Source organism: Danio rerio, chromosome 3 (assembly GCF_049306965.1).
Source record: "Danio rerio strain Tuebingen ecotype United States chromosome 3, GRCz12tu, whole genome shotgun sequence".
Lineage (NCBI taxonomy): Eukaryota > Metazoa > Chordata > Actinopteri > Cypriniformes > Danionidae > Danio > Danio rerio.
The window spans coordinates 1,011,113-1,032,081 of record NC_133178.1 but is presented as its reverse complement, the minus strand read 5'-3'; the positions used below and the strand labels follow the sequence as shown (position 1 = coordinate 1,032,081).

Here is a 20,969-nt window from a genome sequence, read left to right as displayed (position 1 = left end):
ACATCCTCAGCAATGTCTACACTCTAGTCAACAAGTCAATTTTAGGACATCTAGCAAGTTATGATGATGCCATTAAACTTGATAAAGAAAGCCAGTTGGACAAAAGAATATAGACAATATAATTTAAAGAATACACTGTTATCTTCCCTCTTCTATTGGATTCAGTCAGCATTACATCCAGTTTTATCCTCCAGTCGGTGGCGGTAATGCACCAGTAGGTCGGTTACCAACCGCTATTAAGATCCGAAGAAGAAGACAAAGAAGAAGCGAGCGCAGCGTGAAACAGGACTCACACACACACAGAGAGAGAGAGAGAGAGAGAGAGAGAGAGAGAGAGAGAGAGAGAGAGAGAGAGAGAGAGAGAGAGAGAGAGAGAGAGAGAGAGAGAGAGAGAGAGAGAGAGAGAGAGAGAGAGAGAGAGAGAGAGAGAGAGAGAGAGAGAGAGAGAGAGAGAGAGAGAGAGAGAGAGAGAGAGAGAGAGAGAGAGAGAGAGAGAGAGAGAGAGAGAGAGAGAGAGAGAGAGAGAGAGAGAGAGAGAGAGAGAGAGAGAGAGAGAGAGAGAGAGAGAGAGAGAGAGAGAGAGAGAGTGTGTGTAGATAAAGCTAAGGAGAGGAAGATTCCCGCTTAATATCAACTTGAGGAAGAGGAATTGAGAGCAAACTACTGGAGACTGAGCGTGAGTGAAGCTGACTAATTTTACAAGAGTTATAACATGTTTAATAATGCTGTTTATTTCCTGTGTGAGCTCTACATGCACTCATTATTATTCTGTATACTGTGTTAGAGGCCAGAGAAACAGCACACATTGAGCTGAAGCTGCTTTTACATTCACACAGCTCATTGTAACGGCCTCATATTGTTTACTTTCAATATTCGCTCTCAAATCGCCTGTAAGACACATAAACAACATCAGCTTTATTTACAATGCTGTACTTTGTCAGTTGTTAGCTGCTAGCATGATTTGGCTAATCAGAATGTGCAAATAAAACTTTTCTGAAATGATTTTATTAAGAAGAGCGTCTGAAAGTGCCAATATAAAAGCAACTTTACCCCAACACAAGCTCACACAGGTGCTAACTGCTAGCCATAGGCGGAGGCTGAACAAACTCCAGGGTAAGGCTGATATAAGTTATGTATTTAAAAAGATTTGCGACCGACCAAGAAGAGGCTTTAATGAAAGCAGCGCCTATCAACAAACACGCACATTAAAACATTTTATTAAGATCACCCACTGATCTACACTACTCAAAAGTTTAGGCTCAGTTTATTTATTTTTATTATTATTAATTTTATTTAAAAATGTAATTAAAATCATTCTGTTCATTAAAGCGGCATTTATTAAATATTTAAAAAAAAGTTAAACACTTATTTATCAGATATTTATTTTTTTACTCACTATATGCTGTTTCAAATAATATTATTATTACTTGTTGCGTTTATCATTAGTATTAACATTAATAATAATAATAACAATAATTAATATTAGAGTGATTTCTGAAGGATCATAAAAGCACTGGAATAAATTATTAAATTAAATAATAAACTACTGTTAAACAGTTATTTTATAGTGCAATAACATTTCACAATTTTACAATGTGTACTGTATTTTTGATTAAATAAATGCAGCTTTGGTGAGCAGGAGAACCTTATTTTAAAACATTTAAAAATTACACTGACCCCAAACTTTGCAGACGTAGCCCACACTTTTGTGCCACCCAGGTCGCCTCTATGGACGCGCCAGACCTGAGATTCGAAAATCATTGTCTTTTTCATGAGGCCAATCAAAAACCGAACTTGTAATTCAGCAATCAATATTTGACCGTTGAAATGTAAAACTCCAAACGATCGCCTAAACATGATTACTCCACTATAGGCTGGACTGTTACAGTGAAAATACCAATTTCATTTAATGCTCAAAACAAGTTAAACCAGTGTAATTTATTATTTTACATCTCGCATAATACCCATTTGCTGTTTTATTACTCATGTCCTTAACCAGCAAATCAAAATGCTCATCTCTATAATGTAGATGTGGAATGTGCTCATCTCTTGTGTTGTCTATTGGTTTATTAGACATCAATAGGCCGCTGGCTTTGTTTTGCACACGCTACACTACATTAGTCTTGGCAGATCTGTTTCTCTGTTAGTGAAGCTCCTCCTCCTTCATTTCAGCTATAAATACTGGAATATTCCCATCAGTCTACAAGTGAGGACGAGCATCAGACCTTCAGACAGAAGTCAAATCTGAGTTTATTGAAGGACAGTGGGAAGATGAGTGATCCAGAACCCTGCAGAATTACAGATGAAGACACTGAAGAACAAACAGGTTTGTGTTTATTCCTGATTCAGAAAAAGCTTTGAACACTTCATCTGATGTATCGTCTGCACTATAGGCAAAAGAGTTCAAGAGTTTCAATAAAAGGAGAAGTGTAAATTCACTTTCTATTCTCAGGGGGAAACAGAGATGGACACTCAGCTGTCTTTTATTTTCATCTTTATTAAACATTTATGATCATAAGGCCGAAGTAAATTTGATCTGAGCTCATTTATTTGACATCTATAAGTTTGTTTAAATGGGACATGTAAAAGTGCTGGATCTTCATTTATGCTGCAGACCTACAAAAGAAATGTCTACAAATGGAGTCTTTTCACTTCACATTTTGCTCTGATTGTTGATGACTGACGACCCCAAATCAGATCAAGTGGGACAGTATGGGGAACACAGATAAAGAGAGAAAGAAGCCGTTTCTACATTTACTTTGACTTGTGTTTCATTGCAGACAATACAGCAAACATGATTTAATCTGTTCCTCATCATTTTACTGCTTTATTTTAAATAATCGCGTATATCAATGCTGCTTCCTGCAACACATTTCAACAAAAGTCGTATCAGTGCAGCGTTTACCACTTTATAATGTTGCCGTTCCTTTACACGACACTTAAAAGACATTTAGGGACTTTAGACATCAAGTGATGAAGTGTTTTAGGTGTCATTTTGTCCAATTCTTCCTGCACACAAGTCGTAAGGTGGGCAACAGTACGGGGTCTTCGTTGTCACATTGTACACTTCAAAATGCACCACATTCTCTATTAGAGACAGGTCGGGACTGCAGGCAGGCCATCCAAGTACCCGTGTCCTCTTCCTCTGCAGCAGGACTCTGTAATGTGTGCAGAATATGGTTTTGCATTGTCTTGTTAAAATATTCATGGGCGTCCCTGGAAAAGAAGGCAGCAGACTGTGCTCAAATCTCTCCCAAAAATATCTGAAATGCTGATTGCTGAATGTCCCTGATGCCTCTGAGCCCACAGGAGTCAACGGCGCTTGTGGACAATGTTAACATAGGGAGTCATTTTGGCATGGTACATTTTTCACTGGGATTTGTGGATGTAACCATGTATGGTGGTACTTGACAATAGCCCCTTTCACACATACACATCTTTCTGGAAAATTACCGGCAATTTTCCAGAAAGGTGTGTATGTGTGAACAGGTCCTTTTTGAAAATACCGTTAAATTCGTTCTGGCTATTTTCCAGAAAGAGAAGTTGTAACATTAATGCTGCGGAATGCTGCGCTGTGTGAACGCAAAAGGAAGATTGCCGGAAAGAGCGCGTGTATGTCTAGAACGTGCTTATGTGAGACGTCTACTTTAGCCAATCAGAACAGTCAGACGCATTCACGGCCGCGCGGTTTATGAGAATAAAAGCCTTTGAATATTTTTCCAGACACATTTAGCTGCTAGAAATTAGTCAGATATCGTTTATATGTTCATCTTAACGCCAACTGTGTAAATAATTATTGATAAGATGCTTATGATAAGCCGTTGTTTGTTTACCTTCAAGCTTTGTGTGTGCCCGTGAAGCAGCCCATGAGCGCCAGCACACACACATATCATGTACATCTCGACATGCAAAAGTGTTTCTCTATATGTTTTCATCGAAGTTGTTCACAATACTGATCCATCCAGAGTTTGTGATGTAGTCAAATGTTTACAAACACAAGCGCAGCTGTTTACAGCTCCTTTCTGGGTAATGATGTCAGAATTTACCGGTATTTGGTAATGGATGTGTGAATGCTCTTTTTTGGAACAATTCCGTAACGTCCTCGCCTGTGTGAACAGCGCTTTTTAAATATACGGGTAAAGTCGTTCCGGAAATTTTCTAGATATTTACCGGTGTGAAAGGGGCTAATGTGTTCCAAATGTCTTGCTTTATTTCTTTAAGGAACATTGTTTTTAAATTCTTCAATCATTTGAAATTCTCAGCTGATCCTCAGCCCATCTTTGCTCCTAAAGGACTAGACCTATGTCGGAGGCTTCTTTTGTACCAAATTATAATTACAATCACCTGTTGACATCACCTGTTTCACATCACATCATTATCTCACTAATTTACCTGATTATTAGCCCTAAACTGCTCCTGTCACAACTTTTTATGGACTGTGTTGCAGGTCTGAATGACAGAAAAGGATGTATATTTACAAATGAAATTGACCAGACAAAACATGACATATTTTGTGTTCATATTGTCTGCAATAAATACAATAAATTATTTGTGTTTCGATACTGTCCCAATGTTTTCTGATTTGGGGTTGCACTAAAAACTGAACCTTTTTACTTTAATTTTAGACCTAATTGAAGAGAGTGAGGAGAGTGAAGATGATGAACTCCTAAAAGCTGAGAAAACACCTCATTTACAGACTGAAGATGCTTTAATGCAAAGAGACAAGAATCGATTGATATGTTGTGAGTGTGGAAAGAGTCTGGCAAACAAGAAGAGTTTCAATCAACACATGATGATCCACACTGGAGAGAAACCATTCTCATGCACTCAGTGTGGGAAGAGTTTCAGACACTCATCCGCCTTTAATGAACATATGAAGATCCACAATGGGAAAAAAACATTCACATGCACACACTGTGGGAAGAGTTTCACACATTTACACTACCTTAATCAACACATGATGATCCACACTGGAGAGAAAACCCACAGATGTGATCAATGCGGCAAAACATTCTTGAGGATGTCAGTGCTGAAACTCCATATCAGAGTTCATACAAAGGAGAAGCCTTATTCATGCTCTGAGTGTGGAAAGAGATTTACACAGCAACCACATTTAACGCAACATCAGAAGAGCCACACTGGAGTGAGAGAGCATGTGTGTTTTGAGTGTGAGAAGACTTTCATTACTGCTACAGAACTGAAACTGCACCAGAGGATCCACACTGGAGAGAAACCGTACAAGTGTTCACACTGTGATAAGAGATTCTGTCAGTTAGCATATCTGAAAAGACACGAGAGGATTCACACTGGAGAGAAGCAGTACACATGACGTCAGTGCAGAAAGACATTCTCTCCTGTGCAAGGCTGTTTTGTCAGCTCAGTTTTATAATTGCTTTATTGGCATGACGAATGTTACGAATGTGTTGCCAAAGCATTTAAAGTTTACATAAAAAACAGTAAACACAATAGAGCTGCACGAATCTGGCTAAAAGGAGAGTCGCGATGTATATATTTTTTGTTTTGCTTAAAATAAAGATCAGGATTTTCTCCTGATTCTGTAGATGTAAAATAAAGATTAGGGGTGTCACAATCGAAATCGATCGAAATTTATGCTCAATTTCGATTATCGAATCAAAAAATAGAATGGTCGATGCTGCCACGCCCCCATGTCACGTCAGCTTGGTTTGCCAAGCGGGAGAATAACAGGCTTGTTGAACTGCAGACGCAGGAGACCCGTCGACAGAACTTAAACCCTCTTCTCTTTCAATAAAGTCGCCGGTGTGAAAGTATTTTGGATTTCCAGTGAGTTATGTTGACAACGTTCGTGTTGTCGACAAAAAAAAAACACAGTTTTGCAAGCTCTGCTATGTACGTATTAGGGTTCGTCTGATAGACAACACCGGCATCGCGATCCTCCGTCCGCCCCCCGTTGCAAATCCGCTGGCGAAAAGTTCACACTCAGGCCCTGTTTACACTGTCTTTGTTTTTAAATGGCATTTTAGAACGACAACGATTTGACATCCACAGTGGCGTGTAGCATTTCTGAGCAGCCCTCCTTCCTCTCTACCTCTGAAAATGCACATCACGTGACCACACACACAGACGCACACACAGCCATGCGCTCGAGACAGCAGGTCCAGGCAGTCAGAGGACTGCTTCAATCTTTCACTCACTTGTACTTAGTCATTTTAGCGAACACCTCAGATACTGTTGGCTGGTTCCTGTTGGTTGTGCGTCTTTTTTACCGACGCCATTATAACGACACAGATCAATGCCTATTCACGAGTCCTGCAGAAAAAGTGATTGACAGGTGGTAATTATGTGTGTATCTTGCCTTTATTCATTTACTGTATGATTTGTTTATGGGTAAAACAAAGACCATGCAGGTCAGGTAGTTTAAACGGTAGGCTACTAATAATGAATTGGTCATTGATTAATTAATTATTCATAATCAAAAATCAAATCGTGCCTTTAGAATCGAAAATGTAATCGAATCGAGGATTTGGAGGATTGTGACACCCTTAATAAAGGTTAATATGAGTCAGCTATTAGTATTGTTTTTCTTAGACATATGGAAAAACAACAACAATAATAATAGTATGTGTAGGTCTGCTGTTAGTTAAAATGCTAGATTTTGAGCAGTTTTTTAATGTGTCCTGGTCATTAATGCACAGTAAAGAGATACAACTATTCATAATTCTGGTGTTGAATTATTGTGTTTGAGACATATGCCTGCAATCTGTCATTGACAACATTATTAGACCATTTTTCTACTGGTAAAATCAGACATTTGTCATTATCAGATTCCCTCTTGCATTATATTCAACATTATATAGGCTAGAGTAGTTATACTGACACTGTAAACATTTATTTAATGCACAACACTTTGTGTTTGCTATGAAAGAAAAACATATTAAATGCTTGTCATAGTCAGAACTCTAAAATGTGATATGATTATTTAGGTGATGTGTGTTTTCAGTTTCATTTTCCCTGCTTAGTGAGGTTCATACATCCCACGCGGCTCCCAAACGATCGCTCTGTTCCTCAAACTGAACGTTATTTATAACTTTATTACCTGTTATTTAGGTTCAATGGCCTGTTTCCACTGAGAGGTACGGTACGGGTCACCTTTATCAAGCTTCCAGTGCCAAAAGGCTGCTCTTGGTGGGCGTGGTGTATGACAGAAAGTTTCAGACAACGTCATTTTTACTCGAGGAAATGTCAGTAAAGCCATAAGCGTCGTTCACATATATGAGAAGCACTTCTCACAAAACAGATGCTTTAATCATATTAATACTTCATGTTGTAAGGCTGGAAGCTTACGCTGCTGTTCTGAACCAATAATCGGAAACAGAAAGCAGTTGAAGGATGGCGTGTTTAAATCCATTATTAATCTGACTCCATTGTAATTAATCTGACTCCATTAAAGTTGTTAACATCGTTGATAAAGAGAAAGAATCTCAACGTCTTAAAGCAGGCAAAGTTGTTTATTAAGTTACATGTTTAAATATACAGACATTAGAATGACACAAACTAACATACTGTATAAAGAAATTAGCTGTAACATGTGCACTGCTGAGCAACAAAGACAGTAGCTGCGTCCCAAATGGCACACTATACACTATGTTCTTATGCACTTACACACTCAACAGGATAGACATGTATGTAGTGTTGTCCCAAATGGAGCACTAATGTTTTTTTACTAAACGGAAATTCAAACCGTTTCCCTAATGACGTTTGACGGTTGCCAAATCAGTAAAATAAATGTGCAAACTATCAAATAATACCTGCCGTGAGTATAACCGCATTCACCATCAGGAGGCGCTATAATCACTCTCACAGGAGAAATTTGCTTTCACAATCCAAAATAAATAAAGTTATCCAACATGTGCGCCCAATAGCTCCGCCCCCTCCGCTACGTAAGCAAACCTGCGGTCGTTGAGTGTGTGAAGTGTCCATCATTCCACACTTCATTTTAGTGGCTGAATGAGTGCATCATCCGGGTAATTAAAGTGCACTTATTATTTTTAGAGTTTTCAGTGTGAACGCACTACTTACACTATTTATACTACAAAATGGCGTAGAATAGTGCATAAGTATGCGATTTGGGACGCAGCTAGTGAAACTGCCTTTGTTAGCATATGAGGCTACGCACCGGTGTGCGGGAGATGCAGAGTAAAAGCCATTCTCCCAGATCAACAGTTACCTTTCCCTATTATACCCTGAGCAAAGCATTGTCAAACATGAGTGAAAACCAACCCCCAAAACCAGAGAGCAAAGTTGAGGAGATAAAGTGGGGGAGAAGAACATTAACATACTCTCCTCAGGCCATGACTCAGCAAATATATTGTAGATTGAAATACAATTAATCGATGTCTCTGTTGATTTCATCTCTACAACACTGAAGACATAAACTGTCAAATGACACCAAACATGACAAAGTTATATAAGGAAGAACACGAGCAGATGAATTGTGTATGGTGAAGAGCACATGGTTACTGTAAATGGCAGAGATGTGTATCGGAGCTGTGAGGAACTCTGCCTCACCTGGAGGACCCATCCCATGCTTGGAATGTCTCAGTAGTCCTTCATTAGCACAGAAGGAAAAGTATATCATATATTTTCAGCTTACAATGTATAAATGTTTATTACTATCCTTTCTATCAACATGATTTGATTATAACTGCATATAACTGACAGTGTGAAATAGCCTACTGTTACTTCTCCAATTATATTAAATAAATAATTGAACATATATAAACACATCCAGTCCCCGATATGTTATCAATTACAGAAAAACTATTTTTATTTGGGTTCAAAAACAACCTGAAATCTAGCCCTTACTCATCTGTGTGTGTAATCTCTTTAGCAGAGCATGTAATGTCTTATGGTACTCTTTGGGCCTGTTGGTACCCTTTGCTGGTGACCAAAAAGTGGTATGGTACAGTTCACTTTTAGGTACCCTTTGACAGTGGAAACGGACAAAAGTGAACTGAACCGTACCACTCAGTGGAAATGGGCTATTAAGTAGACTTCATTCACAAGCGTGCGTCTGCCCTATCTGTGGTAAAAAGCTTACCATCAGCTCACATCACGAGTGATTTTGTGGCTGCTAACACATCATTACATGAAGAAAGAAATGACATTTTTGAGTGAATTATACCTTATAAATACAGTATGTGACTCTTTCAACACCATTTGGAGGTGTCCACGTTGCTGAGCAACGTTTGGAAAACAATTTGAAGACTTGTGCGGCCGCCTTTGCTTCTCTCCAAAACTTGGAAATACAATTGGCTGAAGCTTAGAAATGCTGGAATAAGACCGTCTAGACCAGTGGTTCTCAAACTTTTTTCATCAAGTACCACCTCAGAAAAGAATTGTCTATCCAAGTACCACCAAAATGAGCAGTATTGAAATACAGTAGCGTAGTAGGCCCAGTAAAGCAGCTACAACTCTGCACAGTTAAAAAAAAGTGGCAGATTGCCTCAGAAATATAGGCTATATGTCATATATGGCATATTATATACATCATTTTTAATAAATTTTAAAATGTGTTTAGCATGTACATGACATATTTCATTTCTCCGCGTACCACTAGAAGGAAGCCTGCGTACCACTAGTGGTACACGTACCACAGTTTGAGAACCACTGGTCTAGGGCACAGGTGTCAAACTCGGTTCCAAAAGGGCCGCAGCTCTGCACAGTTTAGTTTCAACCCTAATTAAACACACCTGATCAAACTAATTGAGTCCTTTAGGCTTGTTTGAAACCTACAGGTAAGTGTGTTGGAGCAGGGTTGGAACTAAACTGTGCAGGGCTTCAGCCCTCCAGGAATTGAGTTTGACACCCCTGGTCTAGGGGTTCAAATCGAGATCGCAATCTTTTTTCAAATAATCATGCAGCCCTAAAACACAGTTATTAGTAGTGGTAAAAGAGATATGGAAGAGTCTTTTTCTTGAGTATTTGCTGCTTTTATTAATAAAGTGTCTTTCGTCTGAAGTTCAAGATTCTCACCATGTTTACTTTGTAGAGCTGAATACAAACTAGCCTATATTTACTGATTTCAGCTGATCGACAGATTTGTTTTGGAAGTTTTTCAAAAGTAAAACCCTTTTTCAGAGTTTACATCTGCTTGATAATTGGTTAAAATAAGATTCTCGCATCTTGATATCAGCCGTCACAAATGTTCAGGTAAATCAGAACTGCCTCTGACCTAAACAGGTCTGTCTTCACAAGTTCAGTTATTGTTAAAAACTACACCAAGGAGGAAATAATGTTCGTTTTTTGTACTGGCAGACTGTTACATGCTAAATCATTAGCTAATCATACGTGTGCCACATCATTGACACTTGACGTTTCTATAAAGTAGTGTGGAGGATATATTAAAATGGCCACTCACCACTGAATTAGATGACAAGGCCAAAACGCTCCAGCTCGCCAGAGGATCTTCTCCAGAAACGTAGACATGTTTCTGTCTTGGTTGGTGTTCATATGTGAACGGTGTTGTCAGTAAAGAAATCAGCTAACACATAATTTATTTACATTTTGCAGCCGAAATAAAAACAAACAAACTAACGGATAAACGCTCGCGGACTGACCGTTGAGCAGCTGTGTTTGCTGATCGTTGTCAGGACAACGCGCGCGCTGCCGCGAAAACAATAACAGGTCGCGCGCTCGTTCCTCACTCTCGGATCAAATCAAATGTCCCATGTGTGAAAGAGAAGAAGAGCTCAAATGCAAAAACAGGTAATTTTAGAAATCGTGTTTCTGTCATTAAACTCCTGCACACAATATATAATAATTATACATTTGTCAATGAAATAAATGAGTTGTATGCTGAATTGTACACCTGTCACGCTCCAAAATATATATTAATTTGGTTAAGAGCTTATTAGAAAATAAATAAACTGAATTTGTATATAATAAATAGAGCATGCGCTTATAAATTGTGAATACACTTTTAATGTGTGATGAAAACTTTTTAAATATTGTTTTTTAATGTGTGTGCTGATGGAAATGTCAGTGCTGAAAATTACATTTCTACAGTTTATTGGGAAGAAATGAAAAATAGCTTCAGCGATTAGCTTTGAATTGATACTAGCCTTTCATGTAGACAAAACACTCTTATTCACCTTCATTCTGTTTGGTTTTTAAAGGTGCAACATGTTTGGAAATGACGTAGAATGAATGTATTTCCTTATTAAGCAATGTTTACCTTTATTTTTCTTCATGTGTTGTTAATAAAGGTGTAAATTCCTCCATCTTGAACATGTGTCAGATGGCACTGTTCATTTTCATAGAAACCACCTCACAACACATTCAGCGATCTCAGATCAGTTCATCCAGACATTCTGATTTGCAGACTTGTTTGAAGAACCAAATTAGCAAGAGATCAGTTATCAAGATTAAAATATCCAGAATCTGCCAAATCATCTTAGATCATTTAAGCGAGGTCTGAAGAACAGACCCCAGACTGTAGAACATGTATTAATGCACTGCCCAATATATCACACAGCAAGAAATAGACTATTCACACAGTTACAGGAAAAACAAGTGGAACCTAACATAGAGAACATACTAAAGTTGAGCACGGGTGATGAGTGTTTTAGATATGTTTATAACGTTTTGAAAGACACAGGGTTGAGTAATAGAATTTAGTATTTAGCAGAATAGGTATATATGGCAAGATAGAGGTAATATACAGAATAAAATTTCAAAGGTTTTTTGTTATTTTGCAATTGTGTGTTTTTGTTTTGGTGGGGCTTTGTTTCACTATAATACATTGGTTAGTTAACTCCGGATTCACACTCCAATCCACATAGTGGCGGTAATGCTCGAAAAGCTGGTTGCCTACCGCCAAAAAAACACACAAGAAGAAGAAGAAGCAGAAACCAGAAACTGCCCGCCAGTAACACAGACGCAGTGGATACAGCAGTGAAGGAGAGAAGGATTCCCGTTTTCCATCAGTTTGTGAGTGTGTAGTGGCTGCAGTCGTGTGATTGTGCTTCATTTGCTGCTCACACGATCGTTGTTCCTGCATGTGAGAAATCTCCGTGGAGAATTGAGAGCAAACTGCTGGAGACTGAGCGTGAGTGAAGCTGACTAATGTTACAAGAGTTATAACATGTTTAATAATGCTGTTTATTTCCTGTGTGAGCTCTACATGCACTCATTATTATTCTGTATACTGTGTTAGAGGCCAGAGAAACAGCACACATTGAGCTGAAGCTGCTTTTACATTCACACAGCTCATTTTAACGGCCTCATATTGTTTACTTTCAATATTCGCTCTCAAATCGCCTGTAAGTGTGACTGATAATACTACATGTGCTGTGGGAAACTGGCCTAGCTCAGAAAAGTGAATAAAAACAAAGAAGTTGAGGACAGAAAGGAGTCAGAAGTCTTGTAGAGTCTCAGGAGGTTTACAGCAGGCTACAATAGAGGCGCTCCGCCATTCGTCAGGCTGCTCAGAGCTTTACACACACTTTTCTCCTCACTTATAGTTAAACACTTCATTCATCCATTAACCGCTGAGGTAAAGTTGGTTTATTTACACACATGGCTTCAGTGAAAACTTCTGACATGCTCCCTATATTGTTTACTGTGGTACTTTGGATATTTGGTCTGAAATCACATGTAACACCAACATTTCTCAACACATAAACAACATTAGCTGTATTCACAATGCTGTACTTTGACAGTTGTTGGCTGCTAGCATGATTTGGCTAATCAGAATGTGCAAATAAAACTTTTCTGAAATGATTTTATTAAGAAGAGCGTCTGAAAGTGGCAATATAAACAAACTTTACCCCAACACAAGCTCACACAGGTGCTAACTGCTAGCTAAACTCATGGAGTGTGATTATGTGCAGCACATGAAAGCTGTGGTTTCTGTATAAATGTAGACTGATGTTTGGATCCTGGACACATTCATTAGTCTGCAAAAGTGCTCATGCTCATCTCTATAATGTAGATGTGGAATGTGCTCATCTCTTGTGTTGTCTATTGGTTTATTAGACATCAATAGGCCGCTGGCTTTGTTTTGCACACGCTACACTACATTAGTCTTGGCAGTTCTGTTTCTCTGTTAGTGAAGCTCCTCCTCCTTCATTTCAGCTATAAATACTGGAATATTCCCATCAGTCTACAAGTGAGGACGAGCATCAGACCTTCAGACAGAAGTCAAATCTGAGTTTATTGAAGGACAGTGGGAAGATGAGTGATCCAGAACCCTGCAGAATTACAGATGAAGACACTGAAGAACAAACAGGTTTGTGTTTATTCCTGATTCAGAAAAAGCTTTGAACACTTCATCTGATGTATCGTCTGCACTATAGGCAAAAGAGTTCAAGAGTTTCAATAAAAGGAGAAGTGTAAATTCACTTTCTATTCTCAGGGGGAAACAGAGATGGACACTCAGCTGTCTTTTATTTTCATCTTTATTACACATTTATGATCATAAGGCCCAAGTAAATTTGATCTGAGCTCATTTATTTGACATCTATAAGTTTGTTTAAATGGGACATGTAAAAGTGCTGGATCTTCATTTATGCTGCAGACCTACAAAAGAAATGTCTACAAATGGAGTCTTTTCACTTCACATTTTGCTCTGATTGTTGATGACTGACGACCCCAAATCAGATCAAGTGGGACAGTATGGGGAACACAGATAAAGAGAGAAAGAAGCCGTTTCTACATTTACTTTGACTTGTGTTTCATTGCAGACAATACAGCAAACATGATTTAATCTGTTCCTCATCATTTTATTGCTTTATTTTAAATAATCGAGTATATCAATGCTGCTTCCTGCAACACATTTCAACAAAAGTCGTATCAGTGCAGCGTTTACCACTTTATAATGTTGCCGTTCCTTTACACAACACTTAAAAGACATTTAGGGCCTGTAGACGCCAAGTGATGAAGTGTTTCAGGTGTCATTTTGTCCAACTCTTCCTGCAAACGAGTCTTAAGGTGAGCAACAGTACGCGGTTTCACACTTCAAACTGCGCCACACATTCTCTATTGAAGACAGGTCGAGACTGCAGGCAGGCCAGCCAAGTACCTGTGTCCTCTTCCTCCACAGCAGGACTCTGTAATGTGAGCAGAATGTGGTTTTTGCATTGTTCTGTTGAAATATGCGTAAGCGTCCCTGGAAAAGAAGGCAGCAGACTGTGCTCCAAAATCTTTCCCAAAAAATATCTGAAATGCTGATTCATCTCAGCGCTGTGTGATTTTCCCAGATGCCTCCAAGCCGAGAGAAGTCAACACTGGACACTGTTAACATAGGGCTTCATTTTGGCATTGTACACTGGGATTTGTGGATGTAAAACATGTATGGTGGTACCTGACAAAGGTTTGCCAAAGTATTCCTGAGCCCATGTGATAAAATTACTTAAAGATGAATGAGGATTCTTGATGCAGCACCGCCTGAGGAGTTGGAGATCACGGTTGTTCATCTTCAGCTTGTGCCCTTGTCCTTGAAATTCCTCCAGACTCCTTGAATCTTTTAATGATGTTCTGCACTGTTGAAGGTGAAATATCCGAATGTCTTCAGGGTTCAACGCTAAGAATTTTTTCTACTGGCCTGATTGGGCCAGTGTTTAAGATTTTTACTTGCCCTGCCAAAATCTTCACTGACCCCACCAAAAAAAAAAAGTTAACAGCTATTTTTAGCCACATAATTTAAATATTGTGTCACACATAAAGTCTGCAAATCTCGATTTTGAATATTTTAAAAATGTTAATAAATGTATAATGAGCAAAATTCAAGCGTTACGCAAACAAAATGAGCAGTATGGAAATGTGCAGGTATTTCATTGCAGTTCTAAATAATTTTAGGGCAGGGGGCTGACTTGCTAAACTGACAGCAAACTGCAAAACACATTTTTTTCTGTCATGTTGTGCCCATGTAAATGCTTATAAGATGTTAGAAACAAATGTTTTCTTTTAGCCTCATAATTTGATGTTGTTGCCATCTCTTCGCTGTGCTTCACTTCACTGTTGTTACCAGGTTACTGAACAAAATGATGTGCTCAAAACATCCAGTCACATAATAGAAACCGAAAAGCAATATGATGTTTGCTACAGAAAAGGTGGCATTTAAGGTTTAAAAGCACAAACTGTGTTTGCATGCAATTGACACACAGTAGGCAAATTAAACTTTAGTGACAAGGCAGGACCGGACTGATTGGGCCAATAACGATCCTGTCTACTGTCCTGAGCATCTTGCACACTGGCCCCGGGCCATCGGGCAGTTCTTAATAGCCGCATTTCCACTATCGGGCCAGTGCGAGCCAGGGCTTTAATCGGGCCGGGCTGGGCCAATAGCCCGGGAGGTTGAGAAATGAGGCTGAAATCATGTCGCGTTTCCACTGTGGGGCTAGTAGCTCACAGCGCGTCACGCAAACACCGCCGACAGAACGTCCCCGAATCAAACGTCACACAACCCGCCCACTTCAGCGGGAATCAAGCAGAAAAAGCACACCCTAGAATCATCACGAAACGAAACCGTTAAAATGAAGACAACCGAAACAAACAAACGACACGTCACTGTACAGCAGTACATGACATGTCTATACGCACAGACCTGTGTATTTCCATTCATTACATTTAATGTTTACTCGCCGACCGACTGTTGGCTTTGTGCATCGAGTGCTCTCGCCACTAACGGAGAGCGCACACATCCATAATATAAAGCCACAGAAATGCTCCTTTATAACTCGATATGGCATGTATTTTATAACATCCTCGTTTTGAGACGTCGTGTTCAGTGTTTCAGCACAAGAGCGAGTAGCCTAATAAAATATAGCCATATTTGTTGCGCTCGGCAGCTATTCACTAAAGCTCTTCATTTACAGTTTCATTTATAAATTTAACCACGTCATATAAAAACAGAAACAGTTGTTTGAGGATATAGAACACATTTTGTGTGTGGGCTTGTCCCCGATGCGTTTAAAGCAGCGAGCGCTGCGCAGGACTGAGCGACAGAAAAAAAGATAGGAAAGATTCTGCTTTAACTCACCCAAACAATGCTCTGTTTGCGCGATTTGATTAATATCATCATATCCAAATGCTTTATAAATATTTACTTATATAAATATTTGCTTTATATAAATATTTCAAACCTGGTGTTTATTGTTTTTAGAAAATATCTAGAATCTTTTTTTTTTCACACAGGTCTTTGTAAAATGAAAGTTCGGCTATATGTGGCTTTAAAACGGTTTGATTTATGTATTGTATATAGGCTACCTACATTGTTCTAGCTAGCTTTTGTTTATCTTATATTGGTTTATTTATTTAATGTGATTTTATATATATATCCGATATTTGTAATTCTTTAAATTATATTTCAGTATAGCTCAGGCTATTTTATCAAGATATGACACTATATTGTTTAAAGTCTACGAAAGTGGGCACGTAATTTGTTAAGTTTTATGTCTTTCTGTTGTATTTATATTGTGTATATTCTCCAAAATAAATTTTTAAAAAAGCTGCTCGTGGCATCACGGAGCTGTGAAGGAGCGCTCTTGCCCGGTCTCACACACATATAAAGGCATCTAAACATGCACAAACAAACATTTAAACTTGACAAAAACTCTGGAAAACCTTTACTGTCTGCTGTGTGTTTAATATGGTGTAAAGATTATTATGCGTTATTGAAAAATAATGGAGGACGCAGCAAAGAACGTCACTATAAATTAAAACTACTTTATTGTTTTATGCAGCAGCCTTACATTTAAAAGGGAAACATAAGGGTGATTATACGCAAAAAGACCCCAGACTATAAGGCCAGATGTTTTCTTTCCCTGATTTCTTTATTTGTTTGGCGCATGTACTCGTGTGCGATCAGAAAACTGCCCGCCTCTCCTTTCACTCCGCCCCGAAGCCCCAGCTGGCCCTCCTTGGCCCAAGGTATTCGGCGGGCCGAAAAAGGCCGGACGCTGGCCCTGAGAAAGCCCCGCTTTGGCCCGATTAGGCCCTGGAAGTGACACTGGCCTTGGCTCGCCCTGGCTCGCTCGCTTTAGGCGCGATAGTGGAAACGCGGCAATTGTTGAGCCCTGGTCTTCCTTTATTTATTTGAGGAACATTGTTTTTAAACATTTCAGTCATTTGAAATTCTCAGCTGATTCTCGGCCCATCTTTGCTCCTAAAGGACCAGACCTACAGTATGTCGGAGGCTGCTTTTGTACCAGATCATAATTGCAGTCACCTGTTTCACATCACATTATTATTTCATCAATTTACCCGATTACTTGCCCTAATCTGCTCCTGTCACAACTATTTTTGGATTGTGTAGCAGGTCTGAATGACAGGAAAGGATGTGTATTTACAAATAAAATGAAGTGTTCCTATTGTCTGCAATGAAATACAATAAATTATTTGTGTTTTTTGTCCCAATGTTTTCTGATTTGGGGTTGTACTAAAAACTGAACCTCTTTACCTTGATTTTAGATCTTATTGAAGAGAGTGAGGAGAGTGAAGATGATGAACTCCTAAAAGCTGGGAAAACACCTCATTTACAGACTGAAGATACTTTAATGCAAAGAGACAAGAAATGTTTGACCTGCAGTCAGTGTGGGAAGAGTCTGGCAAGCAAAGAGTCTCAGTCAACACATGATGATCCACACTGGAGAGAAACCATTCACATGCACTCAGTGTGGGAAGAGTTTCAGACACTTATCCGCCTTTAATGAACACATGAAGATCCACAATGGGAAAAAAAGATTCACGTGCACACACTGTGGGAAGAGTTTCACGCATTCACACTACCTTTATCAGCACATGAAGATCCACACTGGAGAGAAAACCCACAGATGTGATCAATGCGGCAAAACATTCTTGAGGGCGTACGAGCTGAAACTCCATATCAGAGTTCATACAAAGGAGAAGCCTCATTCATGCTCTGAGTGTGGAAAGAGTTTCACACAGCATTCAAGTTTAAGATCACATCAGAGGATCCATACTGGTATAAAAGATCATATGTGCTTTGAGTGTGGGAAGACTTTTATTACAACTACAGAACTGAAGCACCACCAGAGGATCCACACTGGAGAGAAACCGTACAAGTGTTCACACTGCGATAAGAGATTCTGTCAGTTAACAAATCTGAAAACACATGAGAGGATTCACACAGGAGAGAAGCAGCACACATGACGTCAGTGCAGAAAGACATTCTCTCCTATGCAAGGCTGTTTTGTCAGTTCAGTTTATTAATTGCTTTATCGGCATGACGAATGTTACAAATGTGTTGCCAAAGCATCTATAAATGATACATAAAAACAGTAAACACAGTAGAGCTGCACGAATCTGGCTAAAAGGAGAATCGCGATTGTTTTGCTTAAAATTAAGATCAGGATTTTCTCCTGATTCTGTAGATGTAAAATAAAGATTAATATAAGTCAGCTATTTGTATTGTTTTTCTTAGACAAATGGGAAAACAACAATAACAATAGTATGTGTAGGTCTACTGTTATAGTATACTGCTAGATTTTGAACAGATTTTAAATGTGTCCTGGTCATTAATGCACAGTAAAAGGATACAACTATTCAGAGTTCTGGTGTTGAATTATTGTGTTTGAGACATATGCCTGCAATCTGTCATTGACAACATTATTAGACCATTTTTTTCTACTGGTAAAATCAGACATTTGTCATTATCAGATTCCCTCTTGCATTATATTCAACATTATATAGGCTAGAGTAGTTATACTGACACTGTAAACATTTATTTAATGCACAACACTTTGTGTTTGCTATGAAAGAAAAACATTAAATGCTTGTCATAGTCAGAACTCTAAAATGTGATATGATTATTTAGGTGATTATTTAGGTTATTTAGTTTCATTTTCTCTGCTAAGTGAGGTTCATACATCCCAAACGATCGCTCTGTTCCTCAAACTGAATGTTATTTATAACTTTATTACCTGTTATTTCGGTTCAATGGCCTGTTTCCACTGAGAGGTACGGTACGGGTCACCTTTATCAACCTTCCACTGCCAAAAGGGTACCCTTTCGGTGGGCGTGGTGTACGACAGAAAGTTTCAGACAACGTCATTTTTACTCGAGGAAATGTCAGTAAAGCCATAAGCGTCGTTTACATATATGAGAAGCACTTCTCACAAAACAGATGCTTTAATCATATAAATACTTCATTTATAAATGTTTATTACTATCCTTTCTATCAACATGATTTGATTATAGCTGCAGATCAATGACAGTGTGAAATAGCCTACTGTAATGTCTGTGATTATATAACATAAATAAATGAACATATATGAACACATCCAGTCCCCGATATGTTATCAATTACAGAAAAACTATTTTTATTTGGGTTCAAAAACAACCTGAAATCTAGCCCTTACTCATCTGTGTGTGTAATCTCTTTAGCAGCGCATGTAATGTCTTATGGTACTCTTTGGGCCTGTTGGTACCCTTTGCTGGTGACCAAAAAGTGGTATGGTACAGTTCGCTTTTAGGAACCCTTTGACAGTGGAAACGGCTATAAAAGCATACAGAACCGTACCGTACCACACTGAAACTAAATATTCAGAGATGATTCCTTGGATTTACTCCATTTTTTTACGTTGAGTGGCTGTAAACTATTTATTCGGGCTGAATTTAAACAAACAATTTAAGTAGAATGTTATTAAATTGAATTTGTTTAAATTCAACACAAATAAATAGTTTGCAACAGTTTTGCAGACATCATTTTTTCCAGTGGAAACAGTCCATCGAGTAGACTTCATTCACAGGCACATTCGCCCTGTCTGTGGCAACAGCTCACAATCAGCTGACGTCACGTGAAAAAACATACGTCACGTGTATTTTTCCTTTCTTTAATAGATTGATTATTTAGTTCCCTTTCTCTAAGTTAGAGAACTTTTGTTTGTTGTTTTGGCTTGGATCTCCTCTTGAAGTGTTTTGGAACCCTCCTTTAATCCTTTAATAAATCTTTTGTTAATCTTTATTCATTTTTCTTTCGTTTAGTCCTTTGAGAGGTCGCTCATGGGAACTCATTGCCGACTCACACACACAAAACTCCACTAACAATGTTGCAAACCTGTGTTCCCCTAAACAGAGTTGAGGGGAACATAACACTAGTTTACCCAATCTTTCCACAATATATACAATAATTATACATTTGTCAGTGAAATAAATGAGTTGTATGCTGAATTGTGCACCTGTCACACTATAAAATTTGATATTAATTTGGTTAAGAGTTTATTAGACAATAAATAAACTGAGTTTGTACATTCAATAGAGCATGAACTCATACATTGTGAATACACTTTTAATGTGTGATTGATGAACGTTTTAAATATTGTTTATTAATGTGTTTGCTGATGGAAATGACACTGACCAGCTAAAACCAGCTTGACCAGCCTGGTTTAGGCTGGACATAGCTGGTTTTGCCTGGGCTCCTAGGCTGGTCAAGCTGGTTTTAGCTGGTCATCTCCCTGCCTGACCAGCTAAGACCAGGCTGGAAAGGGCTGGAAACCAGCCTGGAAGTGGCCAAAACCCCTCTAAAACCAGCCTGGTCGACCAGCTAGAACCAGCCTAGGCTGGTTTAAGCTGTTTTTTTTTTAGTAGGGGGGTGATTATAAGTGTTATTATGTAGGAGTTGTTGAGTTGTTGAAGGACAAAGCTTTTACCTTTTATCTTAACTATCCTGTAGCACTCAAGGTTAAGGAAACTCATTACAGAATTTTAATTTTAGGATATATCATGTCAATGAGTTTATTCAAAACAGATTTAACTTTGATGTTGACAAGTGTAGCTTCTGCTCAAATCTTCCAGAAACACTCGATCACTTTTTGTTCTTGTGAATTTACTCTTAAATTCTGGTTTGACATCTATACTTGGCTTTCATTAAAGATGATTTCTGTCCCCCTCTTGTTCTAGAAGATGTTTTATTTTACAAAGGTGATTTACATGTTTCTTTCTCTGATGTTGGGAACTTTATTTTACTA

The 20,969-nt window shown here is 38.6% G+C and overlaps 2 protein-coding genes across 2 annotated transcripts in view; both read left to right on the top strand.

The window, feature by feature from the left end:
- Positions 1-222: 222 nt before the first annotated feature.
- The window catches only part of zgc:174288, a 65,201-nt gene continuing 44,454 nt past the window's right edge, over positions 223-20,969 (top strand). Inside the window, 3 exon segments of the mRNA NM_001365947.1 lie at positions 223-291; positions 564-676; positions 2,173-2,326. Coding sequence (NP_001352876.1) covers positions 2,272-2,326 — 55 coding nt within the window. The 5' untranslated portion in view covers positions 223-291; positions 564-676; positions 2,173-2,271.
- im:7151441 lies at positions 11,887-19,282 on the top strand. Its single transcript, XM_068217864.2, is given in 4 exon segments — positions 11,887-12,088; positions 13,117-13,270; positions 17,452-17,593; positions 17,595-19,282. Coding segments are annotated over 3 exon segments (756 nt in total). The 5' UTR covers positions 11,887-12,088; positions 13,117-13,215; the 3' UTR covers positions 18,154-19,282.